Here is a 27,066-nt window from a genome sequence, read left to right on the forward strand (position 1 = left end):
GCCCCTTTAACATCAAGTATTGTTTCTGCACAGCTGATGGAAAATGTTTGGTGTCTGTTGGACTAGATGATAATCATGCCATTGTGTTTTGGGATTGGAAAAAAGGAGAAAAGCTAGCAACAACCAGGTAAGAATACATTCCGGTGTGTCTCCTGTGATTATGTTTTTCTGAATAGCATCATCCACATGTATTACTTTGCTTATAGGAAAAAAACTGAATACCTCTCTGAAAACAGAATGGTGTTTCAGAGCAATATATCAAGACTAAAATCCTTGGGATCTACAGCTTAGTGTCTGGAAATCCTGTGAACTGTTTCTGTCAAAAATTCCCTAGCTTTTCTGTTAGGATAGCTACTTTGATATTGCAGTTCATTTAATGATTTTCAAGTTAACATTTTCTTCCAATTTTATTCCTGATTCAGGGCAGAGTCATCAGAGAGGTCACATTTTCCTTTATGTATTAAGATGATATGCTGGGTTTCATCAGTATACATAACCAGATCACTTTTCTAAAAAGAAAAAAAGAGTTCCCTCTAATACAAGTATATTTTTCTTTGATGAATATGATCTTGACTTTCTTCTGAGTCAGCTTTTTCTGAGATACTTGTTCTATGCAGTTACTAACTGAAGGCTTAGCTAATAACCCGACAGTGAAGAAACTTCTGCAATTGCTTGAAGGGACCAGTGCTGGGAAGAGGAATGGATTGTGGTTTAAGTGTTTGCTTTATTTCTTCTAAAATATTGAACTGCAACATTTTCTTTATACTAAACTAGTTGTACATGTCAGAAGTATCAAACTTTTTGAAAGCTTGGTTTCTGTCTTACATTTGGACAAATCAAACATACCTCTGAGGTCAAGATACTAGAATTGTATAGAAGTTGTGTAAGCATGGACGTCTGTACCAGAAAGGCAAGGAGTTAATTTCATATGCTGCCTGCAAGCATGTAACATCTAGCATTGGTCAGCAGAAATTGTAACTGCAAAAAAGTGCCTGTAAAAGATAATTTACTTTAATTACTACATGGTGACTAGTTTCAGAAGGAATAAGGTTTTCTTGTGGCCACACGATCTGTCAGTAGTGTACCGTTACTGAAGAAATAAATGTTTTGATCCTAGTATGTATGTACCATAATCTATATTAGCTATATAATTTTATCTCAGACATATAGTTTATTAGGCAGCAAGATTTTAACTCCAGTTTAAAATTTGTGATGTAGGGCTTGTTTATCAACAGTGTTATCTGTGTTGTAAAACGTGATGTTTTCATTTGCTTTGCAGTCCTAGTTTTACTGTCTCCAGACAGATTGTGCTTCGTACTCACACATGGTGAAATACCTTATATATTCCCATAGAGACCTTCTGAGCTTTTAAAAACAAGATAATGATGGGCTGTAATGGCTACCTGTCTCATGTTGCTCACAGGACAGATGTAAGATTAAGTTCTCAGGTTCTTTTCAGCGTATAATACTATATGTACCCAATGTATCTACTATTATTGCTAATTTTTTTGTTTTGCAAATATGCAGGGTCCTTGCAGAGAACATAGAAATAGTTTGTCTTCTAAAATGTTCCAGTTTAAATTATTGATTATATTTTAGCAGTGCCTAAAGGCAAGTGCCTCATTCTGGTGAGCACAGTAAGACATATAAAGAGAGAGACAAAGGCCAATACAGGACGATTTACATCTAAATTTTAGACATGACCTTTGTGGCCTTAGGAGACAAGACGAATAGGACACCTCCTTTTAATCATATAGATCCACAAGAAGAATTCATCTGAAGGACTAATCTGATTCTGTAGTTCTTTTATATATATTTTTGTTAATATTATTTTTGCTTAATCTTATTAGGATTATTTATTTCAGCGTGACTTCTCAGTTTTCTTTTCTGGTTGCAGTGTTCAGAATATATGTATATTTATTTGTTTTAATTGCTTCCTAGATAAATTATACAGCTTGTTTCCCATTCTTGGCTTCACAATCTTCTGTCTAGTTTCATTAAAATCTTTACTGAGTAAGCGTATGCAGTTGGAATCAAAATCTATCTGAGCTTCTCTTGCTAGCTTCTTATGTCTTATATGCTGATACAGTGCTGGTCCTGTTTGATCCTTGTGCTTTGTGTTAGTGGACAGCAATCCCTGGGGGAGCTGAAGGAGGGCGTTGTCAAATGTATTTACAATCTAAATCAGCGAACATCATGCTCTTCTCCTTTCTTTACTCTGTAAGAGTGAGTATCCTGTACCAGTCCCTCAGAACACAAGGACACAGAGGACATTGGGGTGGCAATGTAGGCCATGCAGTCCAAGTCTCATGTCAGCACTATTCATCCTATCACAGATGCAGGCATGCTCTTGTCATTTTATAGGGACACCTGCACTGGGATGCAATTAGTTTGATTTTGCACTCGAGGCAGTACATTTTGCTTTCCAGAAGCAGCAGTACAACTGGCCTGAACTGAAAGGCTGGGCATCATTATAGCAAAGAAAGGGAACAGGAGAAAAAGGAGTCACAAGAAGATGTACTTCAAATGTCAAAGGTGTAAAGGACTGGTTTTCATCTAGACTGATTCACCAGAAGAAAATACTGAATCCAAGGAGGTTATCAGAACCATGTGATTTTCCAGACCTCCTAAACCTGTCAGACAAAAGTGCACCCTCAGCAAGTTTGATGCTCAGAGGGCTGGAGCCTATGAGGACAGGCTGCGAGAGATGGGGCTGTTCAGCCTGGAGAAGAGAGGGCTCCAGGGAGACCTTAAAGCAACTTCTGGTACCTAAAGGAGCCTAGAAGAAAGATGGAAAGCAGCTTTTTACAGGGACATATAGGACAAGGGGTAACAGTTTTAAACTGGAAGAGGGGAGATTTAGATATTGGGAAGAAATTCTTTACTGTGGGGGTGATGAGGCACTGTCCCAGGCTGCCCGGAGCAGTTGTGGGTGCCCCATCCCTGGCAGTGCCCAAGGCCAGGCTGGACGGGGCTGGTGGGAGGGGTCTCTGCCCGTGGTGGTGGGTGGAACTAGCTGATCTTTAAGGTCCCTTCCAACCCAAACCGTTCTGTGATTCTGTGACATTATCACAGCACAAAACCTGAAAATTGAAAAGCTAATGATTATTTCTTTTGGTGTTTTATAAAACACTGAAATAGAAATAATTTCTACTTTACATCTAGGAATATTTTTTGCCATGGTGAAAATTAAACTTACACATTCCCATAAATACATACTCCCAATAATAAATTTGATTACCTGACAACTGAATTTGAAGGTGTCTATGCTGCTGAATGAACTGTTTCCTAAATTACAATTTTATAATTTTTTTCGTCTTGAAGCACAGTAGGTTAAAGACTCCCTCATGTTCCTTGACAGAGCATTTTAAATATTTATTAATTGAGTTCTTATCCACTTAAATATTTATGTTGCTCTTTGTAACTTCTCTTAATTGCATTGACCTTTGTTGCCTGCTTCTTCATTATGACTTAAATGAACGGAAATTCAGTGGGAGACAATTTTTATTCACCATGTTTCTGTAGTCTAATTCCTATACTGCATATGCTCAAATATATTCTGCCAGCCTTGCGGGGTCAGACTCCCAAGGCTAAACTCTTGTGGGTTAGAAATACGGCACTCAACTTCTTGTTAGATGGGGTGACGATGCTGGGACTTGTCTGCCAGTCCTCCTAGTGTTATGGACCATGCTGTTGTATTTGCACCCAGACTATGACAGTCATGGTGATAAGATTCTCATTGTTAAAGACTATGTTTGCTTATGTATTTGCATATTTCACAATATATCACAATATATTCATTGAGATACAATGAAATGCCTATTCAAAAGAAATTAGTTTGAAATAAAGTCATTCCTTACTGTGTTTTTTAATTTTTATTTTTATCGCAGGGGCCATAAAGATAAAATATTTGTAGTGAAGTGTAATCCACACCATGTAGACAAACTAGTCACAGTTGGGATGAAGCACATCAAATTTTGGCAGCAAACAGGTACTGTCTTGAATATTTTCTATTTAATTTATTTGAGACTGTGTATTTTTAATACTGGAACATCATGTTCTTGGTTTAAGAATTTTATTTATTTGTAAAGCAATTTTCTAGTTAACAAAATACCAAAGGGGTGAAAACCTACCTCTGAATCGGCAAATGTCACAATATTCCTTTCTCTTTAGAAGTCATTTTGAACTAATTGTTCTTTAACTCTAGTCATACTATTAAGGATTTCTCCTGAACAGGCCTCCTTGGCTCACAGAAAACATGCAGTCCTATAATTCACTTAGGCAGATTATGACCCTTGTGAAAATGCCAGCTGGTAGCTAAGAATCTTAGGTGCCTTTGGCATGCTGCGAAAAATGGTAGTGTCTGCACTTCAAGTCAGCAACCCTTCAGTTTCATGACAGAGCTGTTTTTCAGTCATCAGAGATGATTTACAGAGATGGAAACATATTTCAAGGTGCCAGGCTGGAAAGATAGGTTTCAGGATGGACCTTAAAATATGTGCCTGGGCAAAACAAAAAAGAAATAAAGAATCAGGTATTTTGCAGAAGTTCAGTTAGAGTAATTTATGTTTTATCCATTGGGCTAAAAATCACGATATGTTATCATAAGAATCAAGATATCAAGGCGTGTATTTTTTGTATGATGCAGGAGTTTTGTTTCCTTTTCTAAACAATGAAAATTGAAAATGCTTTTTTCATTATTTATAAACAGGACATGATTCTGCAAACTAATAAGCAACATGTTCAGAATAGAAAGTAGCTCTCAGTCTAGACTGTTCTGTCAAACTGAGAAAGACAGCAAAGCTGGTTTCTGATTGAGGATATTTTTTATGCAGGACTGGGTTTTTTGTTCTTCATGACTTTTAATCCTATACATACTACATGAGTACTCAGTAAAAAGATTTCAAGGAGCATCTGTGTAAAGTTCAGCAAAGGTAGGCAGCATAAGGGCAGCTAAATATAGAACTCAAGGCAACTCAAAATTAAATAGTTTTAAGAAGTTCATATACTTATACTGTAGTTTACAGTGTTCAAGTGTTTCAGGTGCTCTCAGATTAATATTTTTTTTTTGCATTTTTTATGTTTGGGCTATTTTTGTAGTAATTAAATAGGCTTGCATTGCTGTTTGCAAAATTCTATTTCAAGAATTTGCATGAAGCAGTATCTTACTCCAAGAATAGTCTCTTTGATATATTTTGGATTAAGACTTGGTCAGTGGAATTGTGACCATCATTCTGGTGTTAAAAACGAAATATGTGATGCCATGATGCAAGGACAGCACTGCCTATATTATTTTGTAACTGTATGTGTATTTTTGTCTATAAGCACTCAATTTATGGGCACATATGGCTACTTCTGCTGTCTGAACCAGAGTAAGGCAATTTGGTTTTCTGACAATCAGAAAAGAAGCAAACCCTGGCATTTATTCTCCAAAGCTGCTGTCAAATTGTCAGGTTGCCAGTGGGCAACTAAAACAAACCCCTAGCATCTCATTTATAGTTGTGGTCACCCCTAAAGAGAAGAAGCTTGGTAGGCAGTTTGCAGACTGTTCTGTGCAAAAAAATACTCTGCCAGCCATTGTATTAAGTCTTTTTACACAATTTCTCACCAAAATTTATCATTTGTGTGGAAATCACAATAGGAAAAAAATAGAGCTTGTACTGCTTCAAAACTGTCATTACTAGATAAACTTTCTTCTATTATGTTTTTCCCTTGTGCACTGTGTTTTCAGTATTTCTAGTATCTTATGTCTTAGGCAATCACAAGAGATGATGGGGTCAAGATATTTGTCCTTTACAGCACTATGGCTACAAACCGAAATAGAAAAAGACTTACTTTCATTTATATTGCAGGTGGAGGCTTTACATCAAAACGGGGAACATTTGGAACTACTGGAAAATTGGAAACTATGATGAGTGTTTCGTATGGACGAATAGAAGATCTGGTTTTCTCTGGTGCTGCTACTGGAGACATTTACATCTGGAAGGATACTCTGCTGCTTAAGACAGTGAAAGCCCATGATGGACCTGTATTTGCTATGCATGCATTGGATAAGGTATTTATCGTCTTAGGTGATCCACTCATCTTTAATACTTTTGTTGCAATAATGGATTTTAGAAGTGTATAACATATCTCCTAATGAAGTTACTTAGGTTTTGTACATGTTTGCAAGCAATATATTGTTCTGCATTGCACTAACATTGAAGATGTTTTAATAAACAAAGGCATAACAGAAAACAAGTTGCACTGGATGAATCTGAATATGATTAAAATCACAAAACCAATATTAATGAATTCTAGATATGTATTTGTCTGCACATGTTGTATGTGCTTGTTACCTGGCCAATAGACTTCTGACCTGTAAATGTGCAGAATTTGTTTCTCAATGTGCTCATGCGTGTCATTGTCATATTTTTAAACCACAGGAGAGTAACAGGTAACATTCATTGCCTCTTCAACTTGATCCCAAAAATATTTCTGCATTATCAGTTCCCAAAATGTGAAACGTGATTTTTCAATAATATTATCCGTGTATCTTAAGCAAACAAGGATTTGGATATCCAAAGGTATTGTTTTTTCTGGGTTAATTATTCTGGATATCAAAAGTATTTTCCTTCAGTTGCATCAATAAATATTTAAAAGAAACTATGGCAAAATATGTTATTGACCTGACATAAACAAGGTTGGGGCAAAGTTTTGCCACTTGAAATCCACCAGCAATTTGAAGATGTTGATAATGGAATATCCTTTTGAGATGATTGTTTCAATTTTAAAAGTAGAGAAGAGCATGAGAAGAAGAGTATTACAATTTTTATATGTCAAGGTCAGTTAGGATCCCTGTGGCTCAATCCTTCCTGGCCCTAATCGATTGTTCCTAGCTTTTTCCATCAGTTTTTCTATTTGATTTTGGGACTTTTATGTTCTGAACATCCTCTTCACTTATGTTTTTGTTGGTTAGTTGTTTACACTGTCTTTTGCACTCACTTGGCACAGATAAAGAGAATCTACTAAGGGAATAAATCAAAGAATTGGTCCCTATGTGTTATTAGAACTCAGTTTGAAGAATCTATTAAGTCCATTGAATTTGGAATAACTTAAAAGTCTGTTACTACCAACTTACTGCCTCTTCTAAGGATGAAGCATGTATTTTTCCATAGCTTATTTCCACATGCATAAAAATGTTACAGTCCAGCATTACTATGTAAAACGGTACACACTCTGCATGGTTATAAGTCTTTATAACCCTTGAAAAGCAACTTTCTAAATCTTATCCCCTTATATTTTTTTCTTCATAGGTACAGGCTCTAGTATTTTTAATCTGACATGTGAATAAAATGCAGGGAAGAATTTATACTGCCTTTGGATATGTCTTTTTAAATATTAACATATGTATGCTGACGTGTGTGTATGTTTTCATATTGTGATTGTTCAGGGTTTTGTAACTGGTGGCAAAGATGGAATTGTGGCGCTTTGGGATGATATGTTTGAAAGGTGTCTGAAGACATACGCTATTAAAAGAGCAGCACTATCTGCTAGTTCTAAAGGTATTATTTTTCAGTGTGTTTTAGTAAGGACTGTATGCATGACGGCTGGTAAAATGGCAGTAAGAGGTGTCAAATCTCACCAGAACACCAAGGGAGCAGGAATATACTACTTAATACTCTGTGCTGTATTGCACAGAGTCTTTGCCATTTATAGTTTGTTCTGCTATTTCCTCCTCTATTCTGTGACACTTGGCTTTGTTTTCACTGAAGCAGTGATTTTTAAAAGAAATGTCTCAAGCTGAGACCAGGTTCCTTGTGAGTTGGAAAGGCCTGTTAAATTCCCCAGGCATCCGTGTGGAAGGCTGCAAGGTGATATTCACAGAGGATCACAGAATTAACGTCCATGTTGCTGTAGCATCTGAACCCCTGATACACTGTCACTGTTGAAGCAGTAAAATATCAATCTTTATCTTACCACAGTATAGACTACCACAAGCTCCCCTCTTTTGAGCTATTAGTTACCTCTAGTAGTTTGATCAGGCAAGTGTATCTCATGTTTCATGATTTTAAACAGATTTTAATTATAAGTGATATAAGCTGTATAAACTATAGGTTTCTATTTTGATTTCACAATAAAAACCTAAAATCACTATCTTTCTATTCTTCAGGTTTACTTTTAGAAGACAATCCCTCTATTCGAGCCATCAGTCTAGGACATGGACATATACTAGTGGGAACTAAAAATGGAGAGATACTTGAAATTGATAAAAGTGGTCCTATGACTCTGCTTGTTCAGGTACTGTATGGATCTTCCATATCAAAATATTCCCTGTAGAAATACAAGATACGGTAAGATTTTCCTAGCAATTTTCTTTCTGTTTTCGTTAATCCTGTTGGCCACCATTCCTTTCTTTGCTCAGGCAGAAGTTGATTCTTTCTTATGTAAATGACTTTGAGATTCACCATGCATTACAGAATCCTGAAGGTAAAACAAACAGTCCATTAAGTTCAAAGGTTGATGAGACTTCTTAGGATTTTTTCAGACATTTTAGTTTAGGACCCAACATAAAAATGAAGCATAGAGCTAACGCAATTTATTTTGTTTTGACAGTGTGCTTCCATTTGTTTGCTTTTACTGAAATAATACAGTATATTCTGAAGGATCCTATACTTTAACGTGTGAAAAACTGCTTTAGAGTTATGACAGTTTACTACAGTGACACACAGTTGTCATTGCATGTGCTGCAAAGCATAAAGAGACCTCTTTTGCAAGACAAAGGATTTTGCAAAATTTGGTTTAAAACATTTCATATTTACATCCACTGATGTATTTGATGTTGCTTTGACTTGGTGTCCTGAATAACCCTCATGTCTATATGAAGAAAATTGTATATATCATTTGCTGAGTTACAATTTATCAAGTTCTTACTTTTTGTTTGCTTTAACTGACTAAATTAACACTTTTTTACAAAAATACTGTTTCTTTGCTATTTTTCTTTCTAGTTAGTTCTGATCACATAAAGTAATCTTTCAAATTTATATTGCCTACACGATAGCCTTACTAACCTAAACGTGCAAAGTTTTATTTTATAAATTATTTAACTCATTCCCTAATTTAGAAGGGCAATATCATCCTAATATAGTTGCCTTCACATGAATACTAAGGTTACAAGGTAATAAAAATACCTTAAAATTACCTGATTGCTGTCAGTTTTGTGATAAAGAGAAGTGTTACAATTGTCATCCAACTTACATTACATGCATACATGCATCAACTTGAGCCAAAGTAGAAAATATATAAGGTGTAATCAAGGTGTCATGACAGTTCCTCCCCTTTTTCTTCTTATGGTATTTTTCCATCTCAACAAAAACACCAGTTACAAAACTGAAATCCAGGCTGAGAATAGTCAGAAATGATTTAACCTTGAAATGCAGTGCCAGCAAGCTGTATGCAAGTTGAAGGAAATCTAGAAAAAGCAGAAAGAGTGATTAAAAGGTTTGAAAACCAAGTTCTGAGGAAAGATTACAAGAAGTAAGTATGTGTATGTTGGGCAAACATGTTCTCCAGGATCTAAATTTATTACATGAACCTCGAAGACAGATTAGCCCATGCTAGGATTTCAGGATACAGTCCTATTTGGAGCATAAATATTTCCTGTTCATTTGAAGTCTGGAAGAGAGAGAGTAGTGGAAGAACGTTGGAATTACAGTTAGTAGTAGTGGAGGAGACTATGGAAGAGTGTATTTTAGGTGGGTATCAGAGGTTGAAACAGACAGGATATTCAGGTCACTCTGAATGTGGAAAATTTTTGAGAGGAGATGGTGAAAGCCTTATTGCCCAAGACTTGTAAAAGGAGGCAGGGCAAATGTTAGAACATTCTACATAAACACAAGTGCATTGTTTTATATTAAATTATTTCCTTTAGGGACACATGGAAGGAGAAGTCTGGGGCTTGGCAGCTCATCCTCTCTTGCCTGTCTGTGCAACAGTGAGTGATGATAAAACACTACGAATCTGGGAACTTTCTTCCCAGCACCGCATGCTGGCAGTGAGGAAACTCAAAAAAGGTAATTCTCATTTGGCCATACACTGTGAGGGTAATGGTACTATTCTATGTCTGTAACAGTTCCATCTTTGCTTTTGGTGCACATCACAGGCATTAATTAGGTAGGAAGAGGACAGTCATTTAGAAATTGGAAGCATAGGAGGTAGATTGTCTTTGGCATGTGTCAAGTCAATGAAAAGGGTAGAAAGAAAAAGGATTATAATCTGTTGTAATGAATAGTAATAAAATTAACTTTAATCTCTTTTCCTCTGATTCCAAGGGGAATGAGTTGAGCTCAGAATCATTTTCCTTCCTAAGAATACTGAAGGCCAGTGTACTCTTTGTTGACATTAAGAAGTTTCCTTATAAAGACAAATGTAAAATTTTCTACATGTTGAGCACAATCAGCCTTCAGTGGCCATATGAACTTTACATGTTATACAAACTTCTTTGAAAACGAACAGGTTTCGTGCCCTCACCTCTATAAAATTAGGTGAGCTATGTTGAAAAGCTGCCTTCTCAAAAATACTCTTATTTTGTTTACTCATTGATATCCTTAGGAAATTTTACAGTGTAAATTCAACATGCTTCATTTTCAGTGACAGATCCAAAGCACAGGAACTCTAAGTGGCTGAGGGAAAACAGAGTCAAATGTTTTGGAGAGGTGAACTCGGGGATGGATAAGGATTATCTGTATGAGACAGTATGGTCAGAAATAATGTTAAGGGAAAAAGTAAGTGGAGGAAGTGTAGTACATCTCTGTTTTAAATGTGCTCCACCTGAAAGGAACCATTATTCAGTCATGTAACAAAGAAGCTTTCAAGTGTAGTATCCCTGAAAGACATGTAGTTAATGCTGCCCATAATGAGTCGTTGAATTTTCCATCTGGCTATCCTTTCTGTATGTTGTGGGGGTTTAGGGTTTTTTCCCATTTTATTTTATTATAGTTCTATCATTGGTGCGTTTAGAACATAATTGGAAGGTGATATTTGCACCTAAACCCATTTCAAGACTGATCAAATCACCATCGTCAACTCACGAAGAGCCTATACAGAGGCTATACATTCCCATTTAGTAAAACATTGATCATAGCCCTCCTATCACATAATATATTTGTTTTAATGAATAAAACAATCTATTTTAGAAGTATACCTTTCAGTTGCAGTTTATTGATGGTTTTCTCAATCCCAAGTTTGTAAACCTTAAGATACTCTTTTCCGTTTTCCTTTGTAGGTGGACGATGCTGTGCCTTTTCTCCTGATGGGAAAGCCTTGGCTGTGGGGTTGAATGATGGGAGTTTTCTGGTGGTAAATGCTGACACTGTTGAGGACATGGTCTCTTTCCACCACAGAAAGGAAATGATCTCAGATATAAAGTTTTCACGAGGTATAATCACATGATAAGGTGGAAGGGGAGTGTTTATCCAGGAGTTTGTTTTTCTCCTCTAGACAAAAGATAGAATGTTCAGAAGGTAGTCTGGCTTTATAAGCACTCCATGCATTTAAATACGTTCACTTCTGTGTGGTTGTATGCAGCCTAGTGTAACGGGGCCCACCCCTAACTGGTGCATTTGAATGCACTACAGTAGTAAAAATGTGTAACAATAATAATTATAACATGTACACCTTTAATAACCTCAGTGTCTCTTCTTTACAGAATCAGGAAAGTACCTGGCTGTGGCTTCCCATGATAATTTTGTAGATATTTACAATGTACTTACCAGCAAAAGAGTTGGCATTTGTAAAGGTGCATCTAGCTATATCACACACATTGACTGGGACTCGAGAGGTAAAATGTTTGAGCAGAGATATGGATTTAAAATGACTATAAAACAGAATATCAGAAAACTGTTCTTGTACCAGTTACTAAGATACACTGTAACAACTAATGCAAGTGATTTTTCAGCATCAAGCACCATATGGGTGCATTGCAATTACGTTTGTTGGTGTAACTCGTCCCCCCTTGTAGCATTTGTACCAGAGTATGTGCTACTTCACTGCTGACAATGTACGACTAAATGTCACTTACGAACATAGCATTGATTTCCTTTGCCCTGTGCTTTTTATAGTTTTGTAGTGTGTGGCACATTCTTCTTTTCCACCTCTTATGTCCAATTTCCTTTCTTCTTTGCTGAGCGTTGCCTGGCAATCACTGCAATGAAGTTAGAGCGCCTTATTGTCACAACTAATTAAGTCTAGCAGGATCAATAATGAGCTCATGCAAATAAGCCTTCCTAGACCTAATATGATTTTGTGTGGAATCACCTGTGTGTCTGAGCCCTGCTTCCCCTGTTGTGCTAGTCCCAAGATGTGGTGCGAGCTCACTGACATCAACAGAACTCCTTTCAGAATCTGTCCAGGTCTGGGTTCTCGAGCCAGTAAGCCATGCTGCAACTGAGCTGGCACTGTGTGCCTGCTTCCAGTCCTGATAATCTGACTGCTGATAGTTACAAACATGATATCAGCAATTTGTCGCATACTACCCGTATATCTGTAGTAGCCAGTTCTGGGATGTGTTACATGTACAGATAAAAGAAAACTGAAAAGTCTTTGTGTCCTTAATGGTATTTATTGCACTAATTCTAACTGAGCTTCTAGCTGTAAAGGATTAATATATTAAATTGTATAAGCTTGTGTTATGCAGGTCAGATGGGAAGGGCGTGATATTAATATAGCCCCATATTGCACATCTTGTGGTCAGTGATTCCAACGGCCTGAACGTATCTCATGTAACAAAGGGTAAGATGCCCAGCCAAAGTACAGCAATGTTGGAACTGCACTAGTTCATGTCGGTTGATAATCTAATTGAGCATTTCTCAGTAAAAGGTGCTTTCCCTGGCAGTTATGCAGTTTAGCTATTGTAGAACTGCATTTATGATAATAAATCCCTGCAGTATTTCTTATACTGTTATAGTTGTTATAATTTGAAAAAAAATCAGAAAATGCCTTAATTTTCTTATATCAGAAATATTCTAAAACTGAATTTGAAAGCATTTTTTGCTTCATCATTCACAAATGCTTGCCAATATACTATCAGTTGCATGCAGGATTATATTCATGATATCACATTGTACGGGTGTAGTAAACTCCCTGTGCAAGGACAGTTTGGTGTGTAGCTGGACTGTAAGCTAGTTAGGCAGTGCAAAGTAGACAGGTGCTTACAATGTTTTTAGCTTTCAGCAAAAAAGTCTTGCAAAATCATTATAAAATAGTTATGAAAATGAGTAGGACAAGGTTTTTTGGGTCTTTGGTGTTTTTTTTTTTTTGCTTTCCATTATCATGATGATGAAAACACAAGCGAAATACTTCTTAACAGAAGAAAGTGATTTGCTGCAAGACAGTAACTTTTTAAGGATGTTGGATGGTATTTAAAATATTACTTCGGCAGTGAATCAGGAGCATAGGATTCTTATGAGAGTGATTCTAAGCATCTGTTTTACTTTTGCTATGAATAACTCTCTGGAGGATAATTTCTTAGCTTATCCCCAGAAATCTCTTCACTCAATCAAAATAAAGTTGATAATATTCATGTTAATGAATAAGATTCATAATAAACTCTTGTTTTGTATCCAGGAAAGTTACTGCAAGTCAATTCTGGTGCCAAAGAACAACTATTTTTTGAAGCACCAAGGGGGAAAAGGCATATTATAAGAATTGCTGAGGTACGAATTCTGCTTACTGCATTTTTTTAACTGTGAAAGTTATTTTTCTGGACTGTTGAAAATGAACATGGTTTTGTCTTCAAATGGTATATTTTTCCTTTTGAAATACTATATTTACAGTGGTTAGAATTAGAATTATTTAATGATTCTTTATAATGTCTTTCCTAGCATTTGTGTGTGGTAGAACCTGCAAGTTTCTGTTTGTGTATCTGAATTTGTTGTTTGTTTAATAGCAGTCGTTTCGCATAATCCCCTTTCCTGACCAATCGCCTGGTTTCTGTGTAATTGGTGTGCATACAGGTTATAAACCATCTTTAGACATGGCTTCTAACAATGTTGATTCTTCTACAGAATTGCCAATATTTAGCACCTCAGAAAAATCTTTTAAGGAGATTTGTATTCAAATCATGCTCTGCCTTGGGAAAGCAGGAATGTTTAGTTTTAAGCCTTTTGATGAGGATATGCAGTTTGTATATTAAGCTGGAAACAGTACGTAGTTTCTAAAAACACTGAAAAAAAACTAGTATCAAACAGAAAATATACATGTGAAACCAGTGTGAATTTGGTATGTATTAAGATGACTTCTTTTGGGGAAATTTTGGTTGCAGATAGAGAAGATTGAGTGGGACACCTGGACATGTGTTCTTGGTCCTACTTGTGAAGGAATTTGGCCCATCCACAGTGATGTCACCGTTGTAAATGCAGCTAGTCTTACAAAAGATGGAACACTATTAGCTACAGGAGATGATTTTGGGTTTGTGAAGCTTTTTTCGTATCCAGTGAAGGTAATAAGCGTATTTATTTCTGAGACTAGAAACTGCAAAAGAAAAAGAACTAAGGAAGACACTTCGCAATATGTCAGATTGCTAATACAGGAATTCTTTGTGCTGCAGGGCCAACATGCAAAATTCAAGAAGTATGTGGGTCACAGCGCACAGGTAACCAACGTGCGGTGGTTGCACAATGATTCTGTGCTGCTGACTGTAGGTGGTGCTGATACAGCTTTGATGATCTGGACCAGAGAATTTTTGGGCATTCAGGAGAGTAAGCTGGTTGATAGTGAAGAATCAGACACAGATGCAGAAGAAGATGGAGGTAAAAAGGATTACCAAAAATACGTCTTTAATTTAGTCTTTATTCCCCAGGGGCTCACACAGGTGTTTAACTTGAAGTGGGCAAGAAACTTTTCATGTGCTAATGTTCAGTGTAGGGAGAGCTCAGTAGGATTTGTTTCCTTCCTTTTATTGGCGCAGATCTTGTTTGCTACTCTTCCACTATGAAACAAGGGTAGTCTGTTTTATTTTATGTTTTATTTTTCAAAGGTTATGATAGTGATGTTGCAAGAGAAAAAGCAATTGACTATACCACTAAGATTTATGCAGTAAGCATCCGAGAGATGGAAGGGACAAAACCACATCAGCAGCTGAAGGAAGTTTCAGTAGAAGAGAGGTATGTCACACAAAGGCGTTTGTTTCCAAATGTGTGTTGCATTCTCTTGAATCTCTTTGCATTCAACTAAAATTAGTCCCTAGAAAGAAGCAGGAATTTTAAAATTCACAAGATAATATTTAAAATGGTATTCACAGGGTACAACATGTTAATGTGATAGAGAAAAACACATGTAGGTAAGTAAAACACCAGTGAGTGTTTTGTTCTCTTCTGCTGTTCACACAAACAATTATATTCTTTCCTAATTAGCTTGTGTAGCTGTGCGTATGTCTACAGCAGGACATTCGTGGTTGGGTGAGCTTGTAAATACTTTGCAGTTAAGGCTTTTGGTGATGTTTTGGTTGAAAGATTTTCAGTGGCTTGTAATTGTGTCAGGTTGTTACTGTTAAAGCTGAAACTTCCTACGGTACACATGGACCTTAGGCTGAATTATTCTGAAAAAAAAAAATAAAAAGCAAAAAAAGCTGGAAAAAAACTATTGGAGAGGACAGTAAAGAAAAGGGATAAGAGCTAAGCACAGAGGGTGAGGTCCAGTGAAACACAAACGTAGGGGAGTGGGTGAGTGAAAACTGACTGGGACAGGACTGCTGGGACAGAACAGGAGTTTCTATAACCAGTGAAATACGTTCCTCTTTGTAATCTGGAACAGTAAATCTACACCTGCGAGTCCAGTTGATGACTCAGCTGTGAATCCATGCAGTCTCTTTCGATAAAATTTCTTTTTATAGGTAGTTGTTCTTTTATCATGAGTTTTCTTGCTTTTGCCCAATGTTGGGCACTGACAGAAAGGACTCCTGAGGGTTAGCCCACAGAAAGAATTTAAGCCTAGTTGTTTCCCCTCAGTTTCCCCAGGACGCATGACTAGTAACAGTACCAGTAGTGTGATGGCATAGTGTTGTCCCCACAGGGATCCTGCCCTAGTTAGAGAACAGGATCCCTAGTCCTCGGGGAATACAGCGGGTGTGGAAGTAAGCAGTGCTGTGCTGTAGGATCCCTCCTGCAGGTATTGCAAAAGGTAAGAGGGCTGTGTGTAGGAAGAGGCTGGGGTGGCAAGAAGAGGCTGGGGTGGCAAGAAGAGAGCGCGCTGGAGCCTGTGGAGAGCTGCCTTCTTGTTCCTGCTTCTGTCACAGAGCTTCTTGTGATGGCTGGCAGATAGAATATTTTGCAGGCTGCCTCTGGCTCTGAGTACCACCTCGTTTCCTGCTGTCAGCTGAGAGGAGCGTGGCTGAATTTGCAGAAAAACTGCATGCTCATAGCTGCAAGTGGAGATCACATAAGCGGTTTTTTGAACAAACACGTAACACGTAATTACACTGAACAGATTAAGTGGCAGCTTCTGAGATTTTTGGCTTTAAATCTCCTTGGTGTCCTGATTTGCAAGATACAAAATGGAGTTAGGAATACTTCCTAATCTCCTGCAGACCTTTGAAAAATAAATTAGCTTATGTTTTTAAAGCTCCCAAAGAAAGCAGTGCTGAGCATCGTGGACAGCAAGTAATAATATTTTTTCACTTGGTATTTGAATAGGAGAACAAATTTTGAGTATGAAAAATGAGAAGAATAATGTTGCACACACCCCCTTTTTTTTCATCACAACATTTTAACAAAAACATGCAGCGGGAGGATTAGTGATTTTTTTCAATATAATGTTGGACCATAACCATTTCTTTTCCCCTTCTTTTATGGATATCTCTTTCCATTTTCTCATTTACTCCTATAAAGTCTTTGCTCCTCCATTTTTCTATAAAAAGGCATAGTGTATTATCTAGTAAACATGAATGTTTTGAGATTGAATTAAAAAAGGAAAAATATTATTTTATATTGGGCAAATACTGCTAAATCATTATTAAACATGAAATAACAAGTGCCAGTGGTACAATGGCCAGATGTTTTACACCAGCAACCCTTGTACCCTGCAGCTGCTTTATTCTGCTTTGATGATGCAAAAGTAACTGTCGAGTGAGTTTAATTGACCAATTAAGCTGGGCTTACAGTTGTTTTGTACTAGTGAATTGCCAACAATATGAGCATAAGCATCAGCCTCTTCTGCAGCTTTTCAGTGCTATTTTCAGTCCAGGAATGAAAATCATTGCAGTCCCTTTGGGTCCCTAGGAAGCTTTTCTTCTCTGAAACCTGGCCACGGGCCTGCTGTCTGATGCAAGCCAGTACTCTGCTTCTCAGAGGAGCATCTCAGTCTGCCACATACACGTCAGGCTTCCTGACGCGAGTCTGTCCACATTCTTAGTCCTGCGCTGGATGAGCTGATTCAGCTGGACCTGCTGTGTTGCTGTGGAGGAAGGCACCCCCTGAAATAAACAGGCCGTTTGCTTTTTTTCAACCTTTTAAACAAAACCTGCGGTACCTGCAAAGCAGCATGTAAGAAGAGAAACGAAGCAGGCTTCCCATTTGTCACAACGACACTGATCATCCTTAGTGCCGGGAAAACATGCTTTGTGCTATCCAGCACCACAAAGCAACACTGAGGCTGGAAGCTCCTCTAGTATTTCCACACTACCCACTCTGTTTATAGCTGGTGCACCTAATTACATGGGTAGGCACCTCCTCTGTAGTGAGGTTGCCTCCGATTTCCGTAGTAGTCTCTTCGTAATGACTGTAAATGAAAATAGCATACTGTAGCCTATCTGAAAGAATAATCTATCCTGTAACAAGCTCTAGACTGAAGAGAGCAAAAAGGAAAATGTTTACATTCTCTGTATCTTTTTTACTTCTTACTGTCTCTATGTAATCAACAGTTTTGTATTTCATTTTAAAATAGCTTAAAAATAAACCCTTGTACCATCCTTTCCATCTTTTATGCTGAAGAGTCACAGCTATTCTACACGTTCTTTATATGACCTCTAGGGCTACTTCAATATAATCACATCTTTTGTATTTGGAATTTGCTGTTCTGTTACATTTGTCAACAGATCCCATACTTTTCATCTATAGCTTCTTAGTCAAAGATAAATTCCCTTCCCTTTCTTCATCAGATTGGTGTACATTAGCAGAATTTATAGTCAAACAGAAGCAGAAATTATATGGTGAAATGCAGGCAAATGCAGTTTCTGAGGGTGTTGTGCTGGGATAGAGCCTGAGGCTGTGAAAGGTACTGGGTTTTGGATGCAGTTAGAGGAGATGAATGTGTTGGCGACCACAGTTGTCAAAGGCTTCAATTTTTGGCCACAGTTGCACTGATGTGTGCACAATTTATGCAGAATCTTGACACTCCCTATTACGAGTGCTTCAGGGTGAAGCTTGCTTCCCTCGTAAGACGTAAGGATTAGGAGGGAGGCTTCATAGCTGTGCCACGCTCATCTTTTCAGAGAATACAAAGGCATGCAGCAGCTAATGAAGGGTTTGTCTGAGCATGTTCTAAAAGCTTCCTGAAAGCACTGGGCTGACTTCTCTTTGCATCTGCAAGGGTCCAAAGTGACAGTCGATCAAGCCAGATGAAATTGAAAGTTTACAAGTACTCAACTGTCAGTGTTAAGGAAAACCTAAGTTCTAAATCAGCAGGTCTTCAAGACATGGAGTCTTGAAATCTCTCTGTGCACAGAGCTGAGTGAGATGGCAACGTGTGATACTGAAGCCAGTTGACAAAGCTTTAAAGCTTCTGTAAAGGGCACAGCTGAAGTAGCCTCTCCCAGTCCCTTCAGATAGGAAGAAGGGAACCAAGAGGCTGTATTCCATTCTCTTTCAGCCAGGTACATGTGAAAACCTGGTGGTCTTTTCAGGGGGAAGATTGTCTGGAGAAGATATTCTAATCCCAAATCTTTCGTCTTTCTAATTGTGCCGTATATCTGTATGAAGACCCCAAAGACTGTGCATTTGACGGGACTTACACGCTGGGAATATTCTGAGATTGTTAACATACTGTCTAAATTTTGAAAAATATGTTACAAGCTGGAAGGCCATTTAAGATGGTTAATCCCAAGTCCTGAAAAACTGCTGGTCCACTTTCACTGCAAAATGCAATAAGGATCTGAGAAGTATCCCCCTTCCTGTATTTTCATTGCATGTCTGAGATGGGAAAAATTGTGAGATATTCAGAAGTATAGTGGGTAGAAACCCAGAGTTAAACAAAGTAGATTTAAATTAAGAAAAGGAAAAACAGAAAAATAAGCATCCAGCTCAAGCAAGAGGCAGGAATAGCTAGGGCTGTTGCTCTCAGCTTCTTCTTGGGAGCAAGGACTTCAAGATAACGATGTTTCTTTCTTTAAATAGTAATATTTAGAAGGTGAACTGTTGCTGTGAACAAGTTGTTTCCCTCCTTACATAATACAAATATGCTTCGAAGGTACTATGTGACACCTAGTAGACAGTTTTGATTCAAGAAGATGGCTGTTTTATTTTCCTCTTCATTATAGCTACATTTCCATCTTTTTAACATTTGTGTTTGCTAGAATAAGCTTGCAGGACTCTATGTTTCTGTAATATTAAGAGCGGTGAATCTGAAAAACTGGAAGTACATTATCCCTCTAGAAATAACGAATCGTTGTACAATTCAGGAGGAGTTTGATCTCAAGAACTGAGATGTGTCTCCTGAGAAGATTGCAAGTATGTGGCTGAATACTGATACAGGCAGTGCCGGGTTATGAGGGGAGAGTTTGCAACAAACACCACCCTTCTGGAAAGGAATCAACAATTCACAATGACTCCCCCAAAATTAACGCAAAGACTTACTCTGCTGTCTTTTTGTCAAAATTGATCAGCCACTGATTCGCCCTTCTCTCCCCCATCATGGGAGAGAGTAGGGGGACAGACTGGAAGTAATACTCGATACCAGATAACTGCCTTTGAGATATCTGCAGTTATCTGCTCTGCATCCTCTAGTACTACCCAGCACGTGCTCTGTGCTTAGCACCATCCAGCAAGGTGAAAAGGAAATCTGTATTACACTGGTCTTCCCCAGGGTATTGGGCCCCTGAGCGAACAGGGCAGAGAAATTTCATTATTATAAAGGGCAAAAAAACTTGTATGTGACAAATTTGGGGATAATATTAAGGTTTTTTTCCTTAGAAAAGAAAATGAAAGCGCTTTATCAAATGTACTTTTCCTGTCTTATTTATTTACATAATGAAAAAAATGATGATTCCGTTAATACCTCCAAGGAACATAGAAGTTACGTGATAGATTTTACTTGCAGGATTTGAAATAAGTCATGGTCTAGTATTATTAAGGGGGACCCAAGGTTTACTGTCTCCATCAGCAGTTAAAGCTTTAGGATGGAAAAAGAACAGAAGAGATGAGGCTTAGGAACAGTTTTAAAATGTCTTGCTGTTGTACTTGTCAGTGCGTTCGGTTCAGATAATTAATTGATTGTTGTTTCTCTCTCCTCTCCCCAACCTTCTTGTTTTTCTTCTTCTCCCTTTCCATGTCCTTTCCTCCCCACCTGCCCTTATTTTCCTCTTCCTTTTTTTGCTCCTCTGATTGGCATCCTCTTCGTTGCTCTGCCTGTAAGGTACCGAAGCGGGGTGCCAATGAGAGGTGCTGCAGGAGCAGTCTCACGGTGTGGGAGCTCCAAGAGCAGTGCTCCCACACCATGGGACCACTTGGTCACTGGTGGGACTATCCCAGACAATCCAGGACAATTGTAAGCTATACTGCGTGTTCCACAGGCATTGTGCTTTATTTCAGAAAAAGGCTGACTTTTGAACTGGGACCGGTTATAACTGGCAAAGAATTTATATTATAAAATTAAAACCAGCTTGCGTGAAGACTACACTTAATGTTACTAATATGAAAGGCAAAGATTTGTTTGCATTTTGCATTCTATTAACCACTAACATGTATCCTGTTTGCAGCTTTCATTTAGTTTGATTTGCATGATTCTACGTAAACTGAAAACTCTTGTAATACACCTGGTGATGGAAACCCCTTTAAAGCAGGTTGAATGTGTAGAAAACAAAAAGCAGCATTAGCATGTTTGTCTAGTTTTCTGTTTTCTTAACATGCTTGTCTCCCTTTCCGTGGGTTATCTGTCTCAGAGCCTGTTCTCAGTTGTGTTATTACGCATCATTTGTAATCATATGTTCTGATAAAGAGGAGAAGTTAAGGGAGGTTAAGTTGGATTTTCTCTCTTCAAATATTATTCTCTTGATTATTTATTTCTTTAAAATTATATGAGCTGAATTATATAAGCTTTCAAAATAGCCCCCACACGTGGCAAGTACAAGCCTTTGTATCATAAACTGAATTATTAGACATATGGTTACAAAATTTGTTCACGCACTTTTACATGCACACTGCTGTGGGTGCAGTGTAAGAGCTTTGAATGTAAATCTGTGTTGTATTGATGTGTAGGTGGGAGCTACTCAAAATGTATCTGGAAAAACACATCTCTGGGGTGGAGAAAATAACTTGGGCTTATTTCAGCAAAAACCCACTCTTCGAGAATGAGTAGCATCCTTTGGAATATTCACTTATACCTCCTCAGCAGCATTATGTCAAGTTAATGCATCCTAAATGGATTTGGCAGCACACTGGTTTCATCACAGTTGTCCCCAGGCTTGAACACATTGTGCCTGGTATTTTTACAATCCCTGCCAACCTACTGCAGTCTGAGCCAATCTCACTTCTCCCACAGGTCAGCACAGAGCTGGCCCAAAGGTCTTTTGCATTTGTGTGACACTTGGTAGGTGTGGAATTGAGGGATGCCAATGCTGTCACGACACATGATGTGTTACCAGTGTTTCTCTCTCAGAACCTGAGCGCTCTCTGTGCTGAGGTTGATGCGAAACATTCAGCTTTGTTTGAGAGTTGTTGTGTGGGTTGTAGTCCAGGACAGATCAAAAAGGTGTTGTTTCCGATAGGTTTTGTTGTGCAGGGGAAGGATCTGTCTAGTATGTTTTACCTCCAGCCCAAAAGTTCTCCATATACTATTGGTTAAATATTTTTACTTGTACAATAAGCACAGCTTCCAAACAGGGAATCAGAGTTTATGTAAGGAACAACAAAAAAATGGAAAAGGCTCTTCCTCTCGAACATGATCACACACCCCAAGAGACATCTAAGGAAAGAGAGAGGCCTTCCAGAACATGCTAAAGTCGGGTTGATTCTGATGCTTTGGGAGTGTATGGAGAGAGTTCTCCCGAAGTCTCCTTACCTGAGGTATTTGAAACTTTTTAGCCCAGGCAGAAACGTGGGTTTTGCCTAAGGCACATTATTGCAGGGTGTTCCCTGAAGCCGGTTTTGGCAAACAAGACTGAAGGATCTTCCCAACAGCCCTGCCTGTCCAGTGTGTTGCACGTATGGCCCATCTCTGCACAGCAGGGCCAGCCGTTTACAATAGCTGTTTAAACTAACAGCTTTACAAGATGTTTTGAACAATGACCTTGTTAAAAAAGAAAGGCCTTCAGATTTCATTCAGAAGTGATTACCCGTCTTACTAAGCTGCTTTTCTCCTTGGTTCACATTTGGAGACTGAACCAGAATGACATGTGAATGCAATGACTAGCTTCCCTTGCAAAGCACAAAAATGGCTATCACCGCCATATGTTCTGCAATACCTTTGGGGCGTTTTTTTGTTGGGTTTTTTTTGGTTTTTTTTTAAAGAGTGCATCAGCATACATATGAAATTATAAATACTGTAACCATGCTAAGGCTTTTTCAGTGCTACGCTTTTAAAAAAAAATTTACATTACAACTAATGTTTCCCTCTAGTTTTGTTTCAGCTGCACTTTGGTCGCTGTGTCAGTCTCGGCTATTTTTCCTATTGAATACTATTCCTTTTTGTTGTCTCGTGTTATCTACAAAATGTAAAGGAAAAGTAACAGCTGAAAAGTTATATGTAAAACTCCTATGTATGTTGGCATGGGAAAATGCAAAGGTTTAGAATTCACAAAATCTTTTAATCACTTCTTACAGCTTTTGGAGTTTTGCAGCAGTTTTAGGGTGCTTGGGAATTCCCCTCCTGTCAACTAGCAGAAGCACACTTTTAAAAGCTGCTTTTGCATTTTTTTTCTGAAACGAACAGTATTATTTTCTTTTAAAAAAAAAAAAAGCTTGGGTTTTTTGTTCTGTTGTCCAGACACCAGTAGTAGATTGTCTTACCTCTCTTCAAACCTTGCTTTCTCTTCTTGGGAGCAGTCCTGCTTCTTTTTGTTTTTGTGTAGCATCCAAGTATGTTCCCTCTCCAGCAAGCAGCCATCTAAATTCACATGTTAGTCTCCCTTCTGGACTCTCTTTGGTTTCTTCTCTACCCATTCCTGCTGGGCCCAGCCCGTCACCTTCTCAGTGTCAGGATGTTTTTGTCCATCTGTCCCTGCTCCAAACCTCATTGTTTATCGCTTTCATGCAACGTTGTTTTTGAAGATCCAATTCTGTTCCCGTTGGTGTCAGAACAGAATATTTGTGTTCTTGCCAATTTATTACTGATGCAGACAACATCTCTCACCAGAGAAGCAATTATGCCATGTGCTTTAAAAACATGAGTTTGTTATCCCTGTCCCTTAGAATTTATTGTAAAGATTATTTTTGGTCTGGTTTTTCTCCGTTATTTTCAGTATAAGTGGATCTAACACCATCCCCCCGCTCCCCACCCCCACCCCTGCACTCTGGCCCTGTTCTCGGACATCCCTTCTCTCTTCTCCCTCAGGGTGCCCACTGTTCCAGAACTCCATTCCCTGCCCCCCGCCCCCCCCCCAGCTCTTGGTAAGTCCATCCGATTTAGGCTCCTCTTCCTGCTCCCTGGTCTTGGCCATTTCGGATGGCCTTCTCACCTGGTGAGAGAGTGAAAGAACTGTCACTCACATCTCTTTACATTTCTGCATGAAGACAGTGGGTGAGATTTTTGTCAGTTTAAATCTGGAGTTAGCACACTGATTTATAGCCATGCATACTTGTGTGAGTGTATCCTCAAAATAATTGTTAATAACAGGAATTTTATTTGCTGTATTCACAGTATCTAAAGAACTGAAACCCCTCTAATGTCTGACTGTGTCTTATCTTTCCTGGAACTCATCCATCCTGTAACGTAATATAAGCACATTTATTATAAATTACTGGAAAGAAACCGTTAATGCTTGTATTATGTTTTAACTTGCTTTCCTTTGGAGGCAGGGAATTGTCAAGTAAGTACTAACAACACAGAGCACAGATAAAGCACAGCTTGTGGTGAATGTACGATGCAGATTGCGAGGTCAAAAAGGGTAAATATATGTAATTTGCTGCAGAGCAAATTTCTTGTCTTGACACTGCCGCCATATGTATGAAAAGAAATCAGGTGTAGTCACAGACTTGTTCAAAATGAAATGACTTCTAAAAATGTAAAAAATTTACTGCTGCTTTACATTTGTTTTATTAAGATGATAAGGCAATGAATGCATACATCTGTGTATATATACATGTATATATGTATATATGAATGCACACAACGTTCGTGTTTGTGTGTACTGTGAATAGATATATATAAAAGTACATGTGTGTATGTGTATGTTTCCAAATTAAATCTCATGCTTACAGTCTAGTGATTATCAATCACGTCATAGCAGTAGTGTTCTCTTGCTTTCGTAAAAAAGTTTGGCTTGCTCTTGTCATAACTCTAACTGATATTCCTAGGTAAAAAGTGTAAAAATGATCCATTTTAAAATTACACTAAAACAGAAAAAAGAGCAGGAAGCGTGCAAGGAAATTATTTATTCTTTTCATAAGTGCTGATTTAAAGGCCCTAGTAAATCTGGGCTGAAATGAAATAAGATAATTAAGTTTTGTAACCATTTCCTCCGCCCTTCTCTCCTGGTGACTGCACTGCTGTGCGGTCCAGTTACCGCTGACGGTTATGTAACGTGGCTTGACCGACCGCTTTCAGAGAGAATAAAGGTACTTGTTTCCTTGTGAACAAAAAAGTACAGGCTGTCCCCCAAGTGAGCTGGCCTACCAGCGAACAATTACCAGGCTAAATTGCAGGCTGAGCTGGGATAGAAAACAAGCATCCATTGTGTGCGTTCTCAGCAGTGCTTATGAGGCTGTCACGTGCCTACCAGTTTCCATCCCTGTCAGGCACCTGCAAATAAACAAACGTGCGGAATCACGTTCTCCTTCAGTATAAAGCGTGCAGGAAGCATGGATGTAGCTTCCCTTTTTTCCCTCCGTCCTGTAGGATCTTTAGTTCAGAGTATACCCAGGGCTGCCAGAGTATGATGATTCCAAATTGTAGACTGGTGCACTCTTTAATTTCTGTTTTAGTTCATGCTGGCATGCTCGAATAGCATGTTTTGTGCCACAAAGGAATGACTGATCAACTCTAAAAATGCTTGTGCATGAGTAAAGTGGTCAGAAGTACACCTAAACTGTATTAAGTTTCTTACTTGGCTTTGTTTGCTGCTTACAAGGGGATCAAGGTAACTCTTTTCTCTTTTAATGTCGCAAGATCCACCTGCTAATGTCCTTTGCTAGTACTCAGTGCGTTTGCTTGTTTGCTTGAGAAGTGGGATAGTTTGTTTACCTCCGGCTTTGTTCTGTATTTTGTAAAGCTCAGATCTTCATTCTACTTACTCCTGCAATAAGTATTCTAGCTGTGTAGCAGTGTTCTAGCTGTGTGTTTTGTCAACTGTTGCCGTTAATACCTTCCATAAAAACCACAATTCCAGAAAAAGCAGCTCCCTCTAAGCGAAAGGGATTTCATTCTTCTGCAGTTAATTTTTGCAAAATGAAAATTAACGGTAGTTACAGGATAAGGAGATCAACAACCTAATTTTCACAGCATATATGTAATGTACATCAGGTTCGAACTTTTTGAAATCTCAAACTGTGGAAATGCTTTCCAAATCTGAGTGTTTATTAAGTAAATTGAGGCCAGGCATTTTGGTATTTTACTTACAGAGCCCCACTCTGGTTTAACCCCGTCTCCAGAACCTGCAACTGGAGTTTAAAGGCATGCAGTGGGGGTGGGTTTGTGTTATTGACAGCAGCCACTGAGTGATGTTTTGGAGCAAGCGTTTAACCATAATACCTCGTTTTATTCTCCTGCCATCACCACTTCTGCCCCAGCCTTCTAGCAAGACCTGTTTTCTAAGTCAAAGATGATCAAACGTAATTAAGAATCCAGGCCAGATTTCTATGGGCTAATTTCTCCAGTAATCCGGTGCCATTTTTATGGCGCTGTTCCACTGCTGACATGGTTACAATTAGCCCTCATGGATTTCCCTTAACAGAAAGCGAGAATCATTGTGCTTAAACTAACACAATGGTCACCTAACGCGGAGGCAGCCTGTGCAGCAAGCGCTTGATTTTTGCAAGGTCATGAACTTCCAGAGACTGAGCTCCCTCTACTCCTCCTAGGGTTGTGCCCCTTCTTTTTCTCTCAGAAGGGTCAATAGTAGCAGTAAAGGGTATCTGTCCATAAAGCCCATTTGCACAAGTCACATTTTGTTTCAGTCTGTTCTACATTTGTCTTTTAACAACTGTAATTACATAAAAATGCTTTGCTGGCCTTAGTCTCTGTTAAATTCACACGGATGAATGACTTGTACATTTAAAAATTAATCACTTCATCTTTAATGTGATTTTGAGGAGATTTTAATAAATTATGTCAAGGTTGATGGGGCTTCTCAGAAGCAGCAAGTTGGGGAAAGGTCAGCTGCTAGCTGTAGGAAATGTTTTAGATCATTTCTGAAAGTGTCAATTTACTGTCATTCAGTATTCAAGGATTTTTCCATGGATTGAAGTCATTATGTTTTTTTTTTTAAAAAATGGTGTAAGGCATTCTGTTCTGCCACTCATCCACAAAATCTACATCAATGTTATTTCTGCTCTTTCCATCAAAATGCGTATGATTTTAGTCAGTTTATCGTACAACTCTAAAAAAGCTAGGAATTAAGCTCATGTAGTTGCAGTGGGGCATTTTCTGTTCACATACGCTATGATTTTGAAGATTTTTATCTTGCTTTCAAACATATTGATTGTATTCTTTTTAAAATGTTTGTTT

The 27,066-nt window shown here is 38.3% G+C and overlaps 1 protein-coding gene across 8 annotated transcripts in view; it reads left to right on the top strand.

The window, feature by feature from the left end:
• EML6 (EMAP like 6) overlaps positions 1-27,066 on the top strand; it is a 120,094-nt gene that overhangs the window by 75,056 nt on the left and 17,972 nt on the right. For 3 of the 8 annotated variants that reach the window (XM_040611380.1, XM_040611376.1, XM_040611377.1), the window contains exons 16-29: positions 34-127; positions 3,891-3,991; positions 5,853-6,055; positions 7,433-7,544; positions 8,153-8,280; positions 9,911-10,052; positions 11,264-11,416; positions 11,687-11,818; positions 13,603-13,691; positions 14,300-14,476; positions 14,585-14,786; positions 15,014-15,140; positions 24,197-24,211; positions 25,472-25,480. In XM_040611380.1, the coding sequence (XP_040467314.1) occupies positions 34-127; positions 3,891-3,991; positions 5,853-6,055; positions 7,433-7,544; positions 8,153-8,280; positions 9,911-10,052; positions 11,264-11,416; positions 11,687-11,818; positions 13,603-13,691; positions 14,300-14,476; positions 14,585-14,786; positions 15,014-15,140; positions 24,197-24,211; positions 25,472-25,480 (1,684 nt within the window). Of the gene's footprint in view, positions 1-33; positions 128-3,890; positions 3,992-5,852; positions 6,056-7,432; positions 7,545-8,152; positions 8,281-9,910; positions 10,053-11,263; positions 11,417-11,686; positions 11,819-13,602; positions 13,692-14,299; positions 14,477-14,584; positions 14,787-15,013; positions 15,141-20,601; positions 27,061-27,066 lie in introns of those variants that run through there. The other 5 variants (XM_040611378.1, XM_040611379.1, XR_005830299.1 and 2 more) reach the window with 4 other exon arrangements.

Source organism: Falco naumanni, chromosome 12 (assembly GCF_017639655.2).
Source record: "Falco naumanni isolate bFalNau1 chromosome 12, bFalNau1.pat, whole genome shotgun sequence".
Taxonomy (NCBI): domain Eukaryota; kingdom Metazoa; phylum Chordata; class Aves; order Falconiformes; family Falconidae; genus Falco; species Falco naumanni.